The sequence below is a fragment of the Photinus pyralis genome, unplaced genomic scaffold (assembly GCF_008802855.1).
Source record: "Photinus pyralis isolate 1611_PpyrPB1 unplaced genomic scaffold, Ppyr1.3 Ppyr1.4_LG8, whole genome shotgun sequence".
In the NCBI taxonomy this organism is placed as follows: Eukaryota; Metazoa; Arthropoda; class Insecta; order Coleoptera; family Lampyridae; genus Photinus; species Photinus pyralis.
The window spans coordinates 23479161-23499695 of record NW_022170819.1 but is presented as its reverse complement, the minus strand read 5'-3'; the positions used below and the strand labels follow the sequence as shown (position 1 = coordinate 23499695).

Below are 20535 nucleotides of genomic sequence, written 5' to 3'. Positions count from 1 at the left end.
TCATTGAATAAAGCCTAATTTTTTATTCAATGGTTAAGTCAAGATTGCAGTACCGGACCCCTGAAATTATCACAACTTTAGCCTGAATTTTAAGATTATGATTTGAAATAAAAGTAGGTATATTGAGTATAATTCCATTTTATTTACTATACTGTTTCAAGGGGGGGCACGCGGTATGGGATACCTTGAGATAAAGTTGAGAGTCTCGCGTTTTTAAAAATAATATGTAAAAGGCAAAGCCCCCTAATAAAATCATGATAAATTAAATTTGAAGTATTTCTAGCGGGACAGCCGACATTAACTCCTGAGCCACAAAAAAACTAAAAAAATGTTTAATGGTGGCCCCCTATACTTCATCTTTGGTACTACTATCTGCTGTTCTCTTGGCTCCTTCGCGCGTTTCGCATTATGCCAGTATCCCGAAGTTACAGATTATTGGATACAGGATTTTGTTGTTCGCGTACTAAAATTGCTTCCCAGGCAGCACATACATTTCATTATGCACTGAACACTGAACAGTTAACACGACGATAATGGGATAAAATATAAAATCAAGAAAAAATTAAACATAAAGTAATTAAATTATCGAGATCGAGAAAAACGATGGGAAAGGAATAGAGAGAAAAATGTAAGTAAGAAAACGTGTAGAAATGAATCCAAACTTTGCTCAAATACACGTACGTACAAAATAATGAAAAGCAACGAACAATGGGGAAGTAGGAAAACATTATATATCCAACTCGAACGAATAAAGAGTGCGACGAAAGAGTGGAAAAACATAGAATTTAAATATATTATGTGATAACGTGTGTGGGAATAGGTTTGATTAGTCCCACAAGACCTGTCAGTTACGCCACTGACTTTGAACTTGTTTGTTTACTTAATTTATTCTTATGTAATAATATTACAAAATAAACAAAAATAATACATCACGCTGCCTAAAATCCTGGGACCGTTTGTTGTTATATTTGCATACCAACAATTTGAAGAGTAGCCCCTAATGCGTAATATTATCCCGGATTCAAATTTGAAAATTCAAAAAATCGCACTTTGCAGTTTTCTGAAACTCGACCGACAATGCGCATTCCTCCTTTACCGGCCGTCTCGTTTTCTGTTTATTGTTTGGAGCACCCCGCGTCTGTTCCCTTCTAAATAACCGAATTTAATCAAATTAAAACGCGCCGCGTAAACAATACGATAGTTTTAATTAAAATGCCGTAGACGATAAATACTTTGTGGCGGAACTTTAAAGTCTGGAAGTTATTCGCGTGTTGGAAAAGCCGAAATTTAGTTTTGATAGTTTCTAATGGCTTCCCTTTGCGTCCCCCGCATCTTCTAGACAATGACAGTAGAATTTTTCACGTGATATTTTCCAAATAAATAGTGCATTATGACTTAGATATCGCTTTTTAAATTAATTTTATTAAATTAATTGTAATCGTTTAATGTTATAATGAGCTCGAACGAACAAAGCCACTTCAATGGTGCTCCATCACAGGCTGAAAATAGTGAAGTAAGTATAAAAAAGTTGAGCGATTGTTTTCGCAATTATCTAAACGAAAACTACTTTCCGGTAAAGTTTTCCGAAATTTTCCGCTAACGAACGCCTAGGCCTACAATTTTTCATTTATCACATCCATTGTACTTCACCGCCTTAAACGAGTATTCAAAAATTTACTTTGGTCAAAATTTGCATGCATCTCCCAGACGATGGATTCTAAAAGGCATTTGTTTAGGTCAGCACACAACGACCACCTCCTGCCACATCTGTTCCGACCGATCTTCGCGTAAACACGACGGCGTTAAATGCGGTCGCTTTAAGCAGTGTCGCTAAATACTGGGTGCTTACAAATTTATTACCCGGCCCGATACCGCAGGTGTCCGTCTATGGGCTGCCTACTTCCGGACGTGGTGATAATCAAAACAAAATTACACAGGTTGGTACTCGTAGTTGGATGTGGCGGCCCAGAAAAATTGCCGAGTGTATCGTAACTAATGCGATATAAATAAGTAATCTGTATGCGATGACCCTTGACGCCCATTAAGAAAAGGTCTATGGACTCTTTCGCTTTAATGGGTGCACAATGTAATTCGCACTTAACCTGCATTGCGCTTTTTTAAACGATACCGTTTACAGTCGAGATATTTTATAGGTTACATAATTATACAGGGTGTTCTGATAAAACTTCTTTTTTTTAACAAATGCTAGTTATAGAAAGGTATCAATTCTGCAATTGTTGCCTTGCCGTTGACGTAATAGTTTGATATTTGGATAAGACTTTCCATGAAAAAATAAATTGGGTTTTCCTATACGAATGATTTTAGGTAAGTTAGTAAATCTAGGCATGTTTAGTGCATAATGTAGATGGCGCCACCTGTTTCACTGAATACGGCGTTTCCCCATGTCCCTAGCTAGTGGGAATGTAGGGTAAGATTAGGTTACATGGGAAAAAGTGTTAATATTAATAAAATTGGGGTTCAATTTATTAAAAAAAAAATTGTGGACACCCGATTCTACAACAAAGAGACCTCTCCTGTATAAACTCATGAATGCAAAGTACATATCTTCATATTTGGAGAAAATTACAATGTGGTCTAGTTCCCAGTTACTTTAGGTTTTATTTTACTCTTACTTAAGGCCTTAACTGCGTGGCGTCCTTGTCAACTGAGACTTTCAGTGAGGTAAGTGAGATCATTTGAATCAACTTGGGACCCACAACAGCAGCCGGCAGTCCTTTATTGTGCACTCCCGCAGTGTTGCAGTTTTTTGAATTTTTGAAAAATATTTTTTTGAATCAATATTGATTTTTTAAAATTGTTTAATATAATAGATTTCTTAAATGTCAGTAAGGTTTGGAAATGTTTTGTAAATGTCTAGGAATGGAGATATGGTGTGCACTAACTTAAAGAGATTTAGTGATCAATTTGTGTAATTATTGATTTTTGATTTATTACATGCTACCCCTACCGTTTTGTTTTTTTTCTTTAGTTTTTCGCTTTGCCCACATACAGGGTAGTTTATTTAACCTGCACAGCATTAGGATTGGCAATAAAAAAGTTAAAAGGTTTTAAGATTTAAAGTCTCAAGATAAAAGATTCAAAATTTAACGTAAGGTGCAAGATTGACAATTCAACCGGTTCCCAGTACAAACAATTGAAAATTCAATGCTTTACAGCTCAAGATACAAGTTCAGGGCTAAGAGTCAGAGTTTTAAAGGTCGAAAGTTTCATGATTTGAAGTTACTTACAAGATTTTCGATTTCAAAGTCAAGGTCCACGATCTAACAACCAAGATCCAAAGTTAAGAATCTGGTTTCAAAGTTTGGGGTTTATGGTCCAAGGCTCTATGGTCAGAGTTTGAAATTCTATACTAAAGATTTTGAACCTAGGACCTAAAATCCAATGTCATAGCAATTTCAAGTTCAAGATCCATAGTCCCTCTCTTGTTCTGAGCCCTTAACAATAGAGTGCCCCACAAAATGTTTATTAGGGGTGCCCCTGCAGAAGGTCTTAAGTTCTTCTATACTACTCTGGTATTTGCCTTGGGAATTAGGAAAACCTAATTCGGAGTAGCTGGCAGTATGCTCAAAACTGATCTAAGGAAATTCCTAACGCTGTCAAATGAAAAATTCTTACCTCAGTTCAGGTTCTCTTTCCAACTCTACAATAAAAAAATTCTCAGGGTGTAATATCGGGGCTATAGGGTGGGTGCGGCAACGTTGGAATACCTTTTTGCGCCAAAAATTCTCGCGCAATGGACTGGTGCAAGATCGGTGCTTGCGCGAATTGTGCGCATGTTCCAATTCTGCGTAACATCTTGCACACTGTTCGACTTTCGCGTCAGTACGAGAGGTGAGTACCGTTCACGCCCCTTTTTAAACAGCTTCACCCAATCAAACACGCGAGTTTTTGATTCCATACACAACCGGCAATTTTTGGAAGATCTCCGAGGGTTTTTCGCCAGATTTCACTAAAAATTGAATCACAACACGTTGCTTGTAATGTAAGTCATTCATTTTTACGACGCCACTAAAAAAGTTTTACTTTCAAAAGATACGCATAAAACGCAAACCGAACATGATATCCACTTCAACTTGGCATCAAATCTAAAATGAAGATCACCTCTATACTGCATTCATTATAAGAACGTAGTAGATGGCGCTGTGTTTGAAGATCGACACACACAGGAAAATATAAAACGGCACAAAATTTGAAAAATTTAAATATAAATCAAATGATATCACGCTTGGATCTTTGAAATTGACAGCTAATGACAGTTCGACAGTTTAGTTCGTAACTGAAACTTTTAACAGACAGAATTCGTCCCTCGTTTTATTTTTAGCGTAACACAACGAAGTTGAGGTAAAGCTTATGTGCTCGTGTTTCCGTCCGTCCGTCCGTTCCATCGAGATCTCGGCCCCTGGGCCACCTAGAGACTTCGGGTTTTCGCTAATTGATAGCTGTTATGGTCTATATTTGCCCAATTCGATCAGTTTCATTTAATTCCATATTTTGCGCAGACTGCGCAATGCCAACTTTCATATTTATGGGGATATTTCTTTGAAATTTTAACCACAGACGCTTCTAGTAAAGATAAACATTTCCCGCATAGTAAAAATTATGTGGCCATGCGCAGTGACTGCGCAATGCCAACTTTCTTATTTATGGAGATATTGCTTTGAAATTTTAACCACAGACGCTTCTAGTAAAGGCAAACATTTCGCACATAGTAAAAATTATGTGGGCATACGCAGTGACTGCACAGGCTGCTCATAGCCAACTTTCTTATGTATGGCAATATTTCTTTGAAACTTTATTTTACTTATTTGACTCCTCTCTTTCTCTGGGCGTGGACGTGCTTCAATATGCAGATTCGACATTTTGTGTGCTTTTGGTGACGATGCGTCGTTTCAATACTTTGTGTTACGCGGCAATACCCACGAGTGGGTTTTGGAACATTTTTTAGTGTAATACTGACTCGTGTTTTAACTAATCACAGTGAGGGTTAAACTGTCCCTATGCTTTCTGCCGCTATACCTTCTTAAAATGAATAGAGTATAGACAGATAATGACGAATGGGACAGTGTTGCCAGCTCTTGAGTTATAACTAAATTCCCGGTACATAATTGCCACACCTCGTGTTGTTCTCCTTCAATTGGTATAGGGCTTTTTTATGTGGTTTTTGTGCAGTCCACAGAAGGGCTCCGGCCTTATTTGCTTTCGCCTGGCCAGTTCATGTTGCCTGCAATGTCCGAATATTCTGGCACCCACCAGTAGCGTACGCAGGATTTTTTTTCGGGAGGGACTGAAACTCGAGAATTAAGACCAAAGTATGTAAATTTTCACGTATGTCGTACACATTCGCAAGATCAAGTAAGCGAAGGAAAAGGTAAGGTAGTTTTTCCAGCAACTGCAACATTTTTATTGTCGCTTGGCATTTAAATAATTATACCATGACTGACGACTTACGGGATGTGCCGCTGAGTAGTTGTCGATTGTTTCGGGGGGGGGCTGTAACCCTTTCAGCCCCCCCTTTGCGTACTCCGGTGGCACCCACCATACTGTGTGGCCAGGTGCCAATTTATTTAGATTGCAGATGCACTCCAAGACTAGTTTGCAGTCACAAGTACGGGCTACTAACGCTACTAACTTTTGTGTTATTATGGTTACTAGGTCATCAACCACAAGTAACCATAACAAGGGCGATAGTACCCCCCCCCCCCCTCCTTGGAGGGCACACTTTTCTGGTCATAACTGCTACTGACTCGAATAATTAGAGTTATCCGTTATCTTCCTGCTCCTCAACATGGACCTTATCCAGTCTATTGCTGTGGAGGTGAGGCAGTTTCGATGGCTTCATGCGAGGGGTTATCGAAAGCGCCCTCTATATCGAGAAACGTGGGTAGAGCCAACTCTTTTGACATGAGCGCCTTTTCAAATGTGTATGTTGAACTATGTAGGGCCGTGATTGTCGATTTTCCTTTCTGATAGGCGTGTTGTTGGGGGCGAAGTGGATGTTTTGTTAGAACCTCGCTTCTTGAGAATTGGTCTAAGACTTTTTTATCCCCTTTCACAAGAACGAGGCGAGGCTGATGGGTCTATGCGTCTTGGCAAGTCGATTGAGCGTCCTGACCCTTTTGGTATGAATACCACATTTACCTCCTGCGATGTTCTGGGTATGTAAGCTAAACAGAAGCTGTAGAGTTTACATTTCATTTACAGTATGTGCCCAACAACCTTTTGGAAGAGTGCCGAAAGTACATACCGTCTCCATCAGGCGCCTTAAAGGGTTTGAAGAACATTAGGGCCCATTCTACCCGCTCCTGTGTGACCTCTACCACAGAGCTCCCATGTAGCAGGAAGGAAGTCTTTAAAACTGTAGTTGCCTTGGCGCCAGAGTTTGCTTACTAGATACCGGTTCACCTACTGATCATACAGCCCATCGGCGTTAAGCTGTTCCAGCTTGGACTTAGGTTTTTTTAAAATGGGGTTGATTCCTCTTGGTGATGTAAGATGTGACTCAACATGACCTTCTGATGTATGGTTTCCTGTCATGGCTGATCTGAAATAGATCAGTACCAAGACAGTGCCGTTCTACTTAGTGCAAGTTTTTGACCACGACTCAACAGCCGGACGAGGTAGCTGGTCTGTGATGCGGTATATGGATGCCTGTAACAGCTTTGCTTGTGAGCATCCCATTTCTGCGTTAACTCTGAACCTTCTCTCTCATACGATCATTCACAGGGCCATCCCCCTATCCACCACCTGGAGACGCGCCCGATAGGGAGCCACCCTCCATATACGAGATGGGCACCGGGTGATTTACACTAACTACCTATGCTAGTTTTTTAATATTAATTGTCTGTCACTAATTTCCACTGGGAGACAGTTACAAACCCAAAAAAAAATTTCCCTACCAGGGTCACCCTTTGCATACGTGACCAATTATTATTATTATTAATAATTAACAATGTCAATTTCAAATTTAATTAATCATTGTCACCTATAAGTTTAGGACTAATTTGCATTTTTACAAACAAATCGAACCTGGTGGCAGAACCTTTATCGACGCTGGGGGCGCACTGGCGGTTGCTTATATGGATCATCCTATCTTGCTAGTAGATGGCAAAGGGACTAAGAAGCTTGCTTTGTAGTTACCTAATAAAATCAATATTAAAAAAGACGTTTTTTAACAGGACACTCTGTAGATCCCACTCTGATTCGCTTTGTGAAGTTAACAATAACGTCAGCAATAGACGATATTTCATGTGAAGCACTAAATGACGTAGCAGTGAACTAATTGCTAACTTCACAAGGCGATTCGAATTCACACAATCCAATTTATTGTTTATGCTTAGGAAGCCATGCTGAGTCAACACGGTGGACTTTTGCAAGCCGATCCGCTACTTTTACAGCAGCACGCTCAAATACCGGTCAGCATATCAACGTCGCAGGGCATCACAAATTTGGCGATACCGGCAAACGCGATGCATTTGGAGAGTTCGCAGAGTCACAACCAAACTTTATCCAATCATCACCAGCATTCCGACGGACACGTTATAGTTAGTCCGTCGCAGGCGCAACTGTCTCAGTTACAGAACAGCCAGAATCACGCGCAGCAATCGCAACAGAATATTGTACAGGTACAAGTTCAGGATAATTTGGTGTCGGTTATTGAAGATACAAAGGATCACAAAGATTTAATATCATCACAGTTGGCGCAAGCGCAAATACACCTCAACGAAAATCAGCAGTTGGGCCAGCAAACCCTGACCGTTCAGCAGTTGCAACACCTACAAGTACAGCAAGTCTTAGATAACGTCGTACGTATGGAAAGTGGAGTCGATACCAATCAGAATCAGTCGGAACAAGACCCATTGTCGGTACCCGATACTATGCCAATCATAAAGGATGAAAAGGGTCTGCAAAACTGCACAAAGTTGCTTACCGCCCAATTCGGTTTACAGGATAGCAAGGCGAATCTGATGGACATCCGCACTGTCGACGGACAAATAGTCAAAATTGCTGCCGGTATTCAAGATCAAGATTTAGCGAAGACGTTAGGTGTAGAAATGGTGCAGAACATGTACAAAGTTAACGTGGACGATATTAATCAGTTGCTGGCATATCACGAAGTTTTCGGTAAGTTACAGGGTGAAATCACGACGGGACAGGCGAACGTGACCGCGAACAACGCCAACGTAAACCTACAACAGGCCGGAAACGCGATCGCTAGCAACATTCAGATTGTTACGCCGAAAACTCTGAACGAGAACGTCCTCGAGGCGTCCACGAGTGCGATTGCCGCCGACAGTCCTCCTTCCATCATTCCCGGAAATCACGTGTGCGATTTGTGCGGGAAAATGTTTCAGTTTCGTTATCAATTAATCGTGCACAGACGTTACCATATCGAACGCAAGCCGTTCACGTGCCAGGTGTGCGGTAAGGCGTTTATGAACGCCCAAGAACTGACGAGGCACGGTAAATGCCATTTGGGCGGCAGCATGTTCACTTGTGCTGTATGTTTTCACGTGTTCGCGAACGCGGCGTCTCTGGAGCGACACATGAAAAGACATTCGACTGACAAACCGTACAATTGTAACATTTGCGGTAAATCGTTCGCGCGAAAGGAACATTTGGATAATCACACAAGATGTCATACCGGAGAGACGCCTTATAGATGTCAGTATTGCGCGAAAACGTTTACTAGGAAGGAGCATATGGTGAATCACGTTCGGAAACATACAGGTAAGTTTTTAGGTGACACTAGCAGGTTTTTTATTTAGGAGGTCTGTCATAAAATATCGCTTATAGTATAACGGGTAGGTAGAGTTGACGCTGCGATAGGTTTTTTCGAATATTTGTGTCTAGGACTGCATTCGTATCAGTGTGTGGGCGTGATTGTACTGTCGCCTGGATGTGCCTATGTGATGCGGATTTATTTTATAACAGCACCTAAAATAACGATGGGGCTTTGTTGGTTTTATTTAGAATAATTATTTAGTGTATAATTTTTGATTAAATGTTCGTTTGTATTTTGTTGATTTGACTGCAAAGAAATTACGTGTTTTTTTCATTTGTAAAAGTGATCTGCGGTCGGCGGGATAAGGTTTCATTATCGCTGCGTAGGCTAATTAGTTTCAAGATAAGTACGTGTTATCGCAGATGTTTTTGGCCGTTGTGAACACAGGTGTATTTATTCGAAGACGCAGTGCAAAGTGGAAGGAAAAAGGAATTTGTGTTAAATAGAGGAGACGGGCGTTAATCGTTGCTTTTTGGTGTATTGCATTCAGCGGTAGTTCAGGGCAATTTTCTTGCAAGACGTATAGTCTTGGTGATATTAAAGGTGTTATAGAAGAAAGTCAACGGTGTTGTGTAATGGTAATGCGACGTTCAAAGTCACTGTTTAAGTCGGAAGTGTGTAGTACGCTTACGAAAAAGTTATTCAGAGCGTTTATCCCGTATCCGAAGCTTTTCTCAGTGCCCGTTAAAGGGAGTTTTTCCATCATCAAAGAATCAATTTTACATCTGTAATTCAAACGGACCCAATGTCATCTAAATCGAGATTCAAGTGCAATTAAAGTAAATAAGCACTACTCAATGAATTGACTGAAGCTGACTCTACTGTAAAGCTGCTGAAAATTATTCTACAAGGTAAAAATTTACTTATACAAGAACTGTATAATAAAATTGTGACCTTAGAAAATAAGTTAACGGCTGCTAATCATTTTAAATCGCATAACACAAATATTCCTACAAATTCCGGTAAAAGTCTGCAATCTAATGTGACCAACAAAAATGTTAACGTTGCTATATCGGGTGAAAATCTGGTAAATAACTCTCCTCAATCGAGTTCAGTTGATTTGAGTAATAAACGTAAACCGTCTTCAAAAAAGGCGCCACTTATGAAATCCGATAAACCAGTGGAAGATACCGTGATTAATTCGGATAAAAAAACTGAACAAACTTGGGTCACTGTAGTAAAGTCCAAACCAAAATCGTCCAGTAGGAATCCTCCAATAATTGGAAATTCCAGTACAGGGACATTGAAGGCAGCGGCGAAAAAAACTTCAGTTTTTGTTTCAAGATTAGATGCACAAACTAAGGATTCTGATATCCTCGAATGTTTAAAAGTGGATTTTCCAGAAATAGAATGCGTTAAACTGATATCTAAATTTCCGGAGGCATACTCGTCCTTTAAATTAACAATAGATTCAACGAATCTGGATAAAATTTTAAACCCCGAAATATGGCCTTGTGGTACACTTCTGAAACGGTTTTTTCAGCCAAAAGTGATGAAATCCGCACTGAGTTAAGTGTCGTTAAATGTGCTACAAATAACTTTACTATTATGTGTATAAATGTGCGTAGTGTACACAATAAACTAGATCTTATTTATGAACTGTTGACCAATTGCAATTTGCCCGATATTGTCTGCTTGACTGAAAGTTGGTTACGTACTAATGAAATAATCACTTTCCAATTACCCGGTTATGTGGTAGGCTCTAGCTTTTGCAGAACCAATTCGCGCGGTGGTGGAGTGCTTATCCTTGTTAAGGAACAATTAAGGGATAAAGTTAATGCCCTTCCTGTTACAGCTACTACTGATCTAAATCTGGAAGCAGCCTCGCTTGAAGTATGTCTTGATGGAATTAATCTAAAGGTTATTTGCCTATATAGACCGCCCAGATCTTCATTTGCTACCTTTCTGGAGCAACTAGAAGATTTGCTACATGTTTCTGATACCTGCGTGCACAGGACGGTTAATATAATATGCGGTGATTTTAACTGTAACTTGGCCGATCCTGGAAATGAATCAACGAGCTTAATCAACATCTTCGCATCCTACGGTTTGCATCAGTTGTTTTTTGACTACTCGCGAGTGCAAGGAAAATCCAAAACACTTATAGATAATATATTTTCCAACTTAAAGAAGTGTGATGTGGTAGCTGCAGACACTGTCACAAACTTCATATCTGATCATCATGCTCAGTTGCTTACCTTTACATTACCAAGGTTTTATAGCTCTAAAGACTTGCAGACTAAATGTGATCGTCCCATTACGGAAAAAGGTTTATTTAATTTCCATAACGCCTTGGAACATACAAACTTTAATTACTTATATGATCACACTTTCAGTGACAAATTCTCTAAATTTATAGATCATATTGTCGCAATTTTTATGGAATGTTTTCCTATTAGGATAACTAAAAGTAAACGCTGGGACGGTGGTATCTCATGGTTTACGCCAGAATTAAAACAAATGAGAAGCACGCTCAAACTACTACATGAAATGTACACTTTGGCAGGTTCGATTGGCTTAAAATCGGCCTATACTCGCTACAGAAGTGCTTACCGAGCTGCAGTTCGTATTGCCCGAATACATTCAAATGATAACGTCATTACTAATGCTAGTAACAAATCAAAGATGGTTTGGGATATTATTAATGCAAAAAAAGGCCAATCTAAGGTTATTACTGATCTATACTCTGCTGACCAATGGAATCAATATTTTGTTAATATACCTAACGAGATATTATCCCACAATAATGTTCATATAAATGAACCCCTTTCTATGTTTAATATTATCGTACCAAACAATATCTCTCTAAGTTTTGACTATGTTACCCCTAATGACGTCAGAGACGCGATAACATCATTATCGGCGAGTAGAGCAAAAGATCATCTATGGGATGAACTCGTACCTAATAAAAAGAAATATCAACATGTTTATCAGTCCGCTAACATTGTTGATAAATGGTTGCATACGTTCCGGTACCTTTCCTGACTGCCTAAAGGTGGCACTTGTTTTACCCCTATTCAAAAAAGGCAACGCTGAAGATATGTCAAATTATAGGCCCATTTCACTCCTGCCTATTTTTTCCAAGGTATTTGAACGCATTGTCGAAAAACGTCTACGACACTATTTTGAAACGAACAAGCTCTTCTACACGAATCAGTACGGGTTCCGCAATGGAAAAGCGACAACCGACGCACTGATTACATTTGTCAATAACGCCGTTTTGTGTTTCGAGCAAGGTAAATATGCTGTTTCAGCCTTTTGTGACCTGAGCAAGGCGTTTGACTGTGTTAATCACAATGTCTTGCTACAGAAACTTAAAAAATATGGTTTAAACAATATGGCGATTAAACTTATACAATCCTACCTCTTCAATAGGACGCAAGCAGTAAAAATTGGCAATTCAATATCCAATTTGGCTCATTTAAGACAAGGAGTTCCCCAAGGTTCCGTCCTAGGACCGCTCCTGTTTCTTATATACATTAACGATATGCCGTATTACTCTAGTAGAGCACTTTCTATATTTTTTGCCGACGACACTACATTGAATGTCTCCAGTCATAGTTTAGACGATGCTATTTCCAAGAGTTCACTTGCAATTAACGATGCCGAAATGTGGTTCGCCGCTAATGACTTAACGTTGAATCGTAATAAAACTCAGACCTCTATTTTTGCACTTAGACCGTTTACGACCACTGGTAAATTTAGTCATAATAGCATATTCCTAGGTATGCGTATGGACTGCAAACTACGCTGGAATGAGCATGTGAATTATGTCTCGACTAAGTTAGCAGACAACATCTTTGCGCTACGTAACTTAGCGAACTATGTATCCCCTAATGTGCTAAGGATTGCGTACTTCGCCCTTTGTCAGTCGCATATGGCATACGGCATTGTTATTTGGGGCCATGCTCCTACTGCCAAAAGTGTGTTTTCGCTGCAGAGGAGAGCTATCCGTATTATAGCAAGAATACCTTATAGAGCGAATTGTAAGCCTATGTTTATAGAATTTGGTATAATGACATTTTATTCATTATATGTATATTCGTGTCTATGCTATGCGAAAGCTAACTTACAGTGTTTTAACACTCATAAGGACTTTCATGCTTACAATACCCGGAACAGTGAGAACTTGTATAATGACTTTCTGAGGCTATCCACTTCAAAATATGGACCTAATTATTGGGCTGCAAGGTTTTATAATAAGATACCTAAGCATATACAGAGTCTGAACACAAACTTATTTAAAAAACGCATAAAAGAAACACTGATAAGTAATCCTCTGTATTCTATTGATGAATTTTTCCAAATTAAATTCTTATAACTGTTCATTAAGTTTTCTATTATTGTAATTTGACTTGTGTAAATATCTTGTGATAAACTACACTAATAAAGTATTATTATTATATTATTATCGGTGTTTCTTGTGAGAACTCAGGTCTAGCCTGGTTAACTAATCGCACGGATTAAAATCAAGTAACGATTAGTGTCTGTGTCTGGTGAAGTTATGTAGGGTCATTAAAAAAAAAAAAAAAAATCACACACGTACATTGGACATCTAGGGATAATGTAATTCGTACTTACCAACATACCTATTGATGGGCACAATAGCCAACGCTATCAGGAAAAGAGGAAAACAAAACAAAAAAAATCATTATAATAATTCCTGTAATTTTATTAAATGGAGTTTATTGTGTAAGTGTTTCTTTGGCTTTGCGTTTGGGTTGAATACGAGTGGGTTGTGATAACCTGGTGTGTTGCTGTGAAGAAGGAGTTTTGTGTTTTTTAATTGTATTTATGGTGTTTCTTTGTTCCTGAGGTCGTATTTGTGAGGTTGCTTGGGTTTTTGGTGGAGATATTGCAGTATTTTGTATTATTATTATTATTATTATTATTATAAGTGAAGTCCTAAAAGTAACATCATTTGGTTTTTGTGTGTTTGTGCATCAGTTTTAGAAAGCGCAATTAACCGGATATTTTGGATTATTAACACTTTAATGCACTTAAGATTTCTTTAATTAATTGTTTCAATCGATCACTTGTTGCGTGGTATGTTATCTGGCCCTGAGTGCATGTTTTTCTTTCAGGAAAATTTAAGTCAATGAAATTTCGTCAACAATATAGCTCCTTATGGCAACGACCAAATAAAACCTTTTATATAACACCTTATCTAAATTGAACAGTAAAAAAACGCATTTACAAACTTTTCTAAAAGGAAAAATAAACACTGAGATACAAATTCAAGTAAAATGAACCGATTTGCGTTTATTCGTAAATAACCCACCAGATTTGCACTTGAAATTATACTACATTTTACAGGGTGTCCCGTTATAACTGCACAACTACACAATATACATGCAAATTCCCTTGTAAAATAAAATGAAAAAATAGAAATAATGCGGCCTGTAACACTGTGTTACAATTATTTCCTAAGATGTATACTGCCATTAAAGCAAGCATGAAAGCAATTATTGATTTTATTGGTTATTCCGACAAAAGATGAAAACCTTCACAAATCCGAAAAAAGGGAGCACATCTTGTACAAAAGAATCGTAATGTAATTATTGTTTTTTTGTAGAAGATACTAGTTAGAATCACATATTGTTGTAGAAAAATAAAATACATCCTTAGGCATAGAGTATTCCAGCCAATGGGCAAAAACCGAGGCAAAAACAATTGAAAATTGGCAAAAAGGAGATTTATGGACATTTTGAACGCCATATACGAATGGTTATTTTTCATATTCGCGATTCAGATTAACACTAAAGGCGTTAGTGTAATTTACACATGGCGTTTTGTAAACATTGGGTTATTCTTGCAGGTTTTTAAGTGAAATTGTACCAATTTGAAAGTTAATTTATCCCACCGTTTTTGAGACTTGAACATATAACCCCTTAATCTTATCCTACTTGAACCCGCAATTGACTTAATTTTCTAATTACAAATACAGATCACAATTTATCATTTAACAACATTACATCGATTATGCTTTAAAAAAGCCTTACTATTCTTTCGTGGTACAGTTACACTGACCACAATTTTAAACAATAGATAAAGTGCACTTAACATTCTTCAATGTGAATATGTCGCTTTAAGTTTTGCTTATCGTAAGTAGCGCAATTACACTGTGCACAAATTAAATGTTTCAGAAGGTTGTGTGTGTTAACAGGTGAAGCTTTAAGCGATCGCATAATTGTAGCGTAAGTACACTGATACCAGAAAGGTATTCATAGCGGAGTGTGTCAAAGAATGACGTATATATCTCCTATTTTTTTTAGTAATTGCATTGGTCACAATTAAAGACTTTGGAAATGTTACGCGTTAGACGAAGCTTCTTCATCTTATATTATTGTTGATTGTGGAATAGCCCTCTACACAATTAAGGTTCTGCATACCCCAGTTATGACAAGTAAGTCCGCTTAGATGTCGCTACTTTCTAAAATATAAATACGAATAATTATAGCTCCACCCATTTGTCCCACTCTGAAAGGCAGATATTTTACTGCACAGATATTTCAACGTTACAATTCTCTGCTAATCTTATCTCCTCGTATTCTATTCGAAATAAAGAATATTTCCTTATTTTAGCTTTTAGTTTGGCCGCATTTATATTTTATATGTAAATTCCGAGGTAAATTCTTACATTACTTGAACGAAATTAGTTATTGGATGTGTGTTGCGTAACGCACAAATATTAAAGAAGTGAAAAAAGCATGTGTATTTAGTGGCATTGCTATAAATTAAGAGAAAGTTTGCTATTCATCTGAAAATAAACCAATTTATCGCTATAGAAATTATCGATGAATTGCTCCATTATTAGAATTATAAGGATGCATTAAATAAAACGTTGAATGTTGCTGTATACTTATAATTGTTTTTACGTTTTCTTTAGGTGCCGAAATCGATAACCTAAAGAAAACGTAATAGTTATTTATGTATTAAGGGCATAATAGAGATGTTTATAATCTCGAGGGCGACGACTTAAAAAGCTCGAGGGCCAATGGCCCAAGAGCTTTTTAGTCGCCCGAGAGTATAAACATCAGTTTATGCCCGTGGTACATACACAATTTTATGTTTTACAAATAGTTTTCTTCGTCAAAATTCGTTTACAAAATAATTCATTATGTTTGATCGAGTATGCGTAGTTCGAATTTGTTAATGTGATTGAAATCATCCAACGTAATTTTAAATAATTCAATTCATCGTGAATGGGCAAGAAGTTCCATAAACTATACGAAATAAGGCCAATCTTGTGATTTAGTAGGTATTGACAATTAATACCTAATTGACGTTTTCAATGACCTGCAAATATTTGTTCGTTTTGTCATTAAGTATAAATGAGTTACTATGGTGATACTTAATGCCCTAGGGCATAAAGTGGTACTTTATGCCCGCGTATCACAGATATAAAATGTGCTATGATAGGTTAGTAAGACATAAAAACAATTATAAGTATACAGCAACATTCAACGTTTTATTTAACTTCATAAATAAGTTTGCTATCCGGTTTGTAAATCGTCCTGATGCGAAAAGGGCACTGTGAATGTTGATCGATTGGGCACAATTTTTGGAATTGCGTTTTATATGGCTAAAGTTATACGCATATTGAATTTCATGCAATTCGGATCATAACTCACGGAGATGTCAAGAGGGCCTTCCTTATTTTTTGAGCTACATTGCCAATTCACGAACTCCGATCTACAAATTTGATAAAGAATCCACCTGCAAAATTTCATCGTAATCGGCCCATTCGTTTATGAGTTATCATGCTAACAGACGGACAGACACCGCAAAATTATAAACTCGCTAGGAGCTCGTTACTAAAGCTGTATTTTAACAGTAAAAATTAATGTATTTTTAGCAAAAATTCGCCTCTGAGATTTTTTGACGACTAATGATTTGAACGACCCTTGCCATTAATTACAAAATGTTTAAATGCGTATATGTAAAAGGTTTGATTTTCTAAAAAGAATTTTTTTTAGAGAACCCGGTAGAAAGTGAGGTTATTTTTCATTTTCAGGTGAAACGCCACATCGCTGTGAGATCTGTAAAAAATCTTTTACGCGAAAAGAACATTTCATGAATCACGTCATGTGGCACACGGGCGAAACTCCGCACCACTGCACGATTTGCGGCAAGAAATACACAAGGAAGGAACATTTGGCGAACCACATGAGGTCGCACACGAACGATACGCCGTTCCGTTGCGAGATTTGCGGAAAATCGTTCACGCGCAAAGAGCACTTTACAAATCACATAATGTGGCACACCGGCGAGACCCCGCACAGGTGCGACTTTTGTTCCAAAACGTTTACACGAAAAGAGCATCTTTTGAATCACGTCCGCCAGCACACGGGGGAGTCTCCGCATCGATGCGCGTATTGCGCGAAGTCGTTCACGCGCAAGGAACATCTCATCAACCACGTTCGGCAACACACGGGCGAGACGCCTTTTCGTTGTAACTACTGTCCTAAAGCGTTCACGCGGAAAGATCACTTGGTTAATCACGTGCGGCAGCACACGGGCGAATCTCCTCACAAGTGCACGTATTGCACGAAATCGTTCACCCGAAAAGAGCATTTGACCAATCACGTTCGCCAACACACGGGCGAATCGCCGCACCGTTGTCATTACTGTTCCAAATCGTTTACGAGAAAGGAGCACTTGACGAACCATGTTCGTATTCACACGGGCGAGTCTCCGCATCGCTGCGAATTTTGTCAGAAGACCTTCACGAGGAAGGAGCACTTGACCAATCATTTGCGACAGCACACCGGCGAAACCCCCCACTGTTGCGAAGTCTGTTTTAAGCCGTTCACCAGAAAGGAGCATTTAGTAAATCATATGCGGTCGCACACTGGAGAGCGTCCGTTCTCCTGCACTGAGTGTGGAAAATCATTTCCGCTTAAAGGTATTTATGTGTTGCGCGTTTTTGGATTATTAAGTTTTGCGTTGCAGGCAATTTGCTCTTCCACCAACGTTCGCATAATAAAGGCGCAGACGCCGATAGGCCTTTTAGGTGCGATCTCTGTGATAAAGATTTTATGTGCAAGGGTCATTTGGTTTCGCATCGAAGGTCGCATACAGGAGAACGTCCGCACGCCTGCCCCGACTGTGGTAAAACGTTCGTGGAAAAAGGAAACATGCTACGCCATTTACGGAGGCATACAGTTGAGAACGGGCAGGCGCAGTCCGCAACGAACCAGGTGGTTGTAAATACTATCGTAAGTCAACCACAAACAAGCACACCATCCGTACAATCGTCCGCCACAGCCACCATTCAAATTCCCCAAGTGAGTCAGAGTTTAACGAGCCCAGTTGCAATCGTAAGTACTGGCAATATTGCACATTTGCCAATACATCAGCAGAGTAATCATCGTGTGGTTTCCACGGCCAGTTCTCCGCCCGTGCAAACCACAACCACCATTCAAGTTCCGCAAGTAAGTCAGAGTTTAACGAGTCCGGTTTCGTCGGCAAATATCGTTAGCACCGGTAATATTGTACAACAAACTCACCTGTCGATGCACCAACAGTCTAATCATCCCGTCGTTCCCGCCGTTAGTACCAGTATTTTGGCATCGTATTCATAGAACTTGATCAAAAGTAGTAGTTTCAACGGGTACTTGGATTCCATTTAGCTTTACATAGTATTAAATTAATCAATCTTAAGATTTTTTCAAATGTGTAGGGTCACAAATGCAATGGCGTGGAAAGGACACGAATACCTTTTTAGCAATTTCTATTTAACCTCAAAAATTTCAACTGAATCTAGAAAATTTCTTTTTAAGGTAAATATAGAGAGCTTTCTTCCGTACTGATTGAAAGCGATATTTGTCTATTGGAATTGTCTAATCCCACGATTAGGCACAATAAGAGCAGTTTTCACCAATTTTTTTTTTATTTTCTCTTCTCTTACCTAGTGCACTATGAAGCTGTAGGTGTAGGTGTTCTTAGGTAAGTGTCACAAATATTTGGGTGTCAAAAATAAGTGTCCGTTTTTTTTTGGTATGCGATTTTTTAAAAAACATTGGAGGGTCATGAAAATAAAACTAACATTTGATTTCTGAATATTTCAAAAGCACATCTTAATCGCCGTTTTTGGTATCAGTATGTAAACTTAATTACAAATTAGTACCAGCCGTGGCTGAAACCCCGCCCACTAATAAATAAATAAATAAAATAATAATTAAATAAAATATGCACTGAACTTTGCCCATTTACTTGATTTAAATAAATATTATGGTCGGTGCCTCTTGTGAGAACTCACAACTAATCGCACGGATTATTATTATTTTTATTATTATTACTACTCAGACATGACCAATTTTAGGCAAAGCAAAGTATGTTCGAACGCAGTTACATGATTTTGACAATTAAATCCGCATAACTTTTTGTTTTTTTTCTTCTTCTTCTTTAATTTTGTTTCTTATATCCCCAAAAAAGTGGGGGGTGGTCATTTTTTACTCCAATGCAATACCTCCTTTTACTAACGCGCGGGTGGTAACGAGCTAAAACTGTTATGTTACTTCCATGTTTCTATATCGTGACGATTATTAAAAATTCAAGTAGAATTGTAAATTTTGGACCCTTGGTTTATTTAGGAAAATGTTATTCCGTAGACTGCGCGTTTATTATAAGAGATAGGAAAAAAACCTTAGATAGATCTGGTTAAATGGCATAAATCGCCAGAAAATGTAACGTAAAATATCAAATGAATCGTCACTGCAAAGTTAGTAAAAAAATGCAAATTTGGCAAATTTTTAATGGGACGATGCTCAGTAGTCAGTATATTTTTCGGTAATGGAATTGATTTCAAAAATATATTATAATATGCTGACAATTGCATTATCAATTTTTGAAATATTAGCAGTATATTATCAAACTTACAAAAATAAAAAATAAATAAATGCAAATGTTTAAAAAATGGGTAAAGCAAATTTGAAATCCAAAGAAAATATTAGAAAAATATACACGGCGATCCATTAAAAATTTACCGTATTTCTATATCTTATAATTCATGTGTTACGTGCTGCCTAAATAGTCGTTCTTTAGTGCATCACTAAAGCGATGGAAATATTGGTACAAATTTTTTCTTTCCTTTAGCGTCAACGCATTGTACTCTACACGTTTGAAAATATTTCTCAAAAACCCAAAACGAAAAATGCTGCTTGTTTAAGATTAATTACAATGGAATTGATAAATATTTGCTGGGATCAAATTGTTAATGTGTCATAGTAAAAAATGTAGATAAGAGAAGACATTGCCATTACGAATAGTGTAATTGTTTCTTGACCTTGACGGTCATTTGTACATATACTGACGTAAGTTTAGCGAAAAATTATGTTCTTAATACGCCAATAACACTTTATGAATATTTTTGTTACTAGCGCGCCGTTTCACGGTGGTAACGAACTTTATAATGATAATGGTGATGGGTAGGCAAATGATTTTTATACCTTAAAAATTAGCATGTGGTTGATTACGATGTGATATAAATATTTATAACTTAACAGGGATCTATATATTTATTATTATTTGTGAATAAACGATGTCGGAATTTAATTTTTTATTTTAACGAGATATATTGCAAGTCGAAAATTGCAATGGGATAGTTATAAATTTATTTATTTATACAATGTGGCAATATAGTTTCTTAATTTTTTTTTCCTTGCAATAGTTCGGCCTAAATTTTTTAGGGCCTGTAGAATTATATATCAAAGCTGTGACCAAATTTT

General features: G+C 37.9%; 1 protein-coding gene across 1 annotated transcript; it reads left to right on the top strand.

Moving 5' to 3' along the window:
* Positions 1-1096: 1096 nt before the first annotated feature.
* LOC116177955 (zinc finger protein 84-like) lies at positions 1097-18962 on the top strand. The gene is made up of 5 exons (XM_031497154.1): positions 1097-1513; positions 1737-1937; positions 7359-8748; positions 16821-17711; positions 17759-18962. Exons 1-5 carry the CDS (start codon positions 1454-1456, stop codon positions 18388-18390), a joined length of 3174 nt encoding a protein of 1057 aa, XP_031353014.1. The 5' UTR covers positions 1097-1453; the 3' UTR covers positions 18391-18962.
* The last annotated feature ends 1573 nt before the right edge of the window (positions 18963-20535 follow it).

Excerpts from the sequence above, each read along its gene's own strand:
- LOC116177955 (XM_031497154.1), top strand. The coding sequence starts at position 1,454 with ATGAGCTCGAACGAACAAAGCCACTTCAATGGTGCTCCATCACAGGCT. Across the intron at positions 1,514-1,736 it reads CACAGGCTGAAAATAGTGAA|GTCAGCACACAACGACCACC; the intron begins GTAAGTATAAAA and ends GCATTTGTTTAG. Across the intron at positions 8,749-16,820 it reads TCACGTTCGGAAACATACAG|GTGAAACGCCACATCGCTGT; the intron begins GTAAGTTTTTAG and ends TTTCATTTTCAG.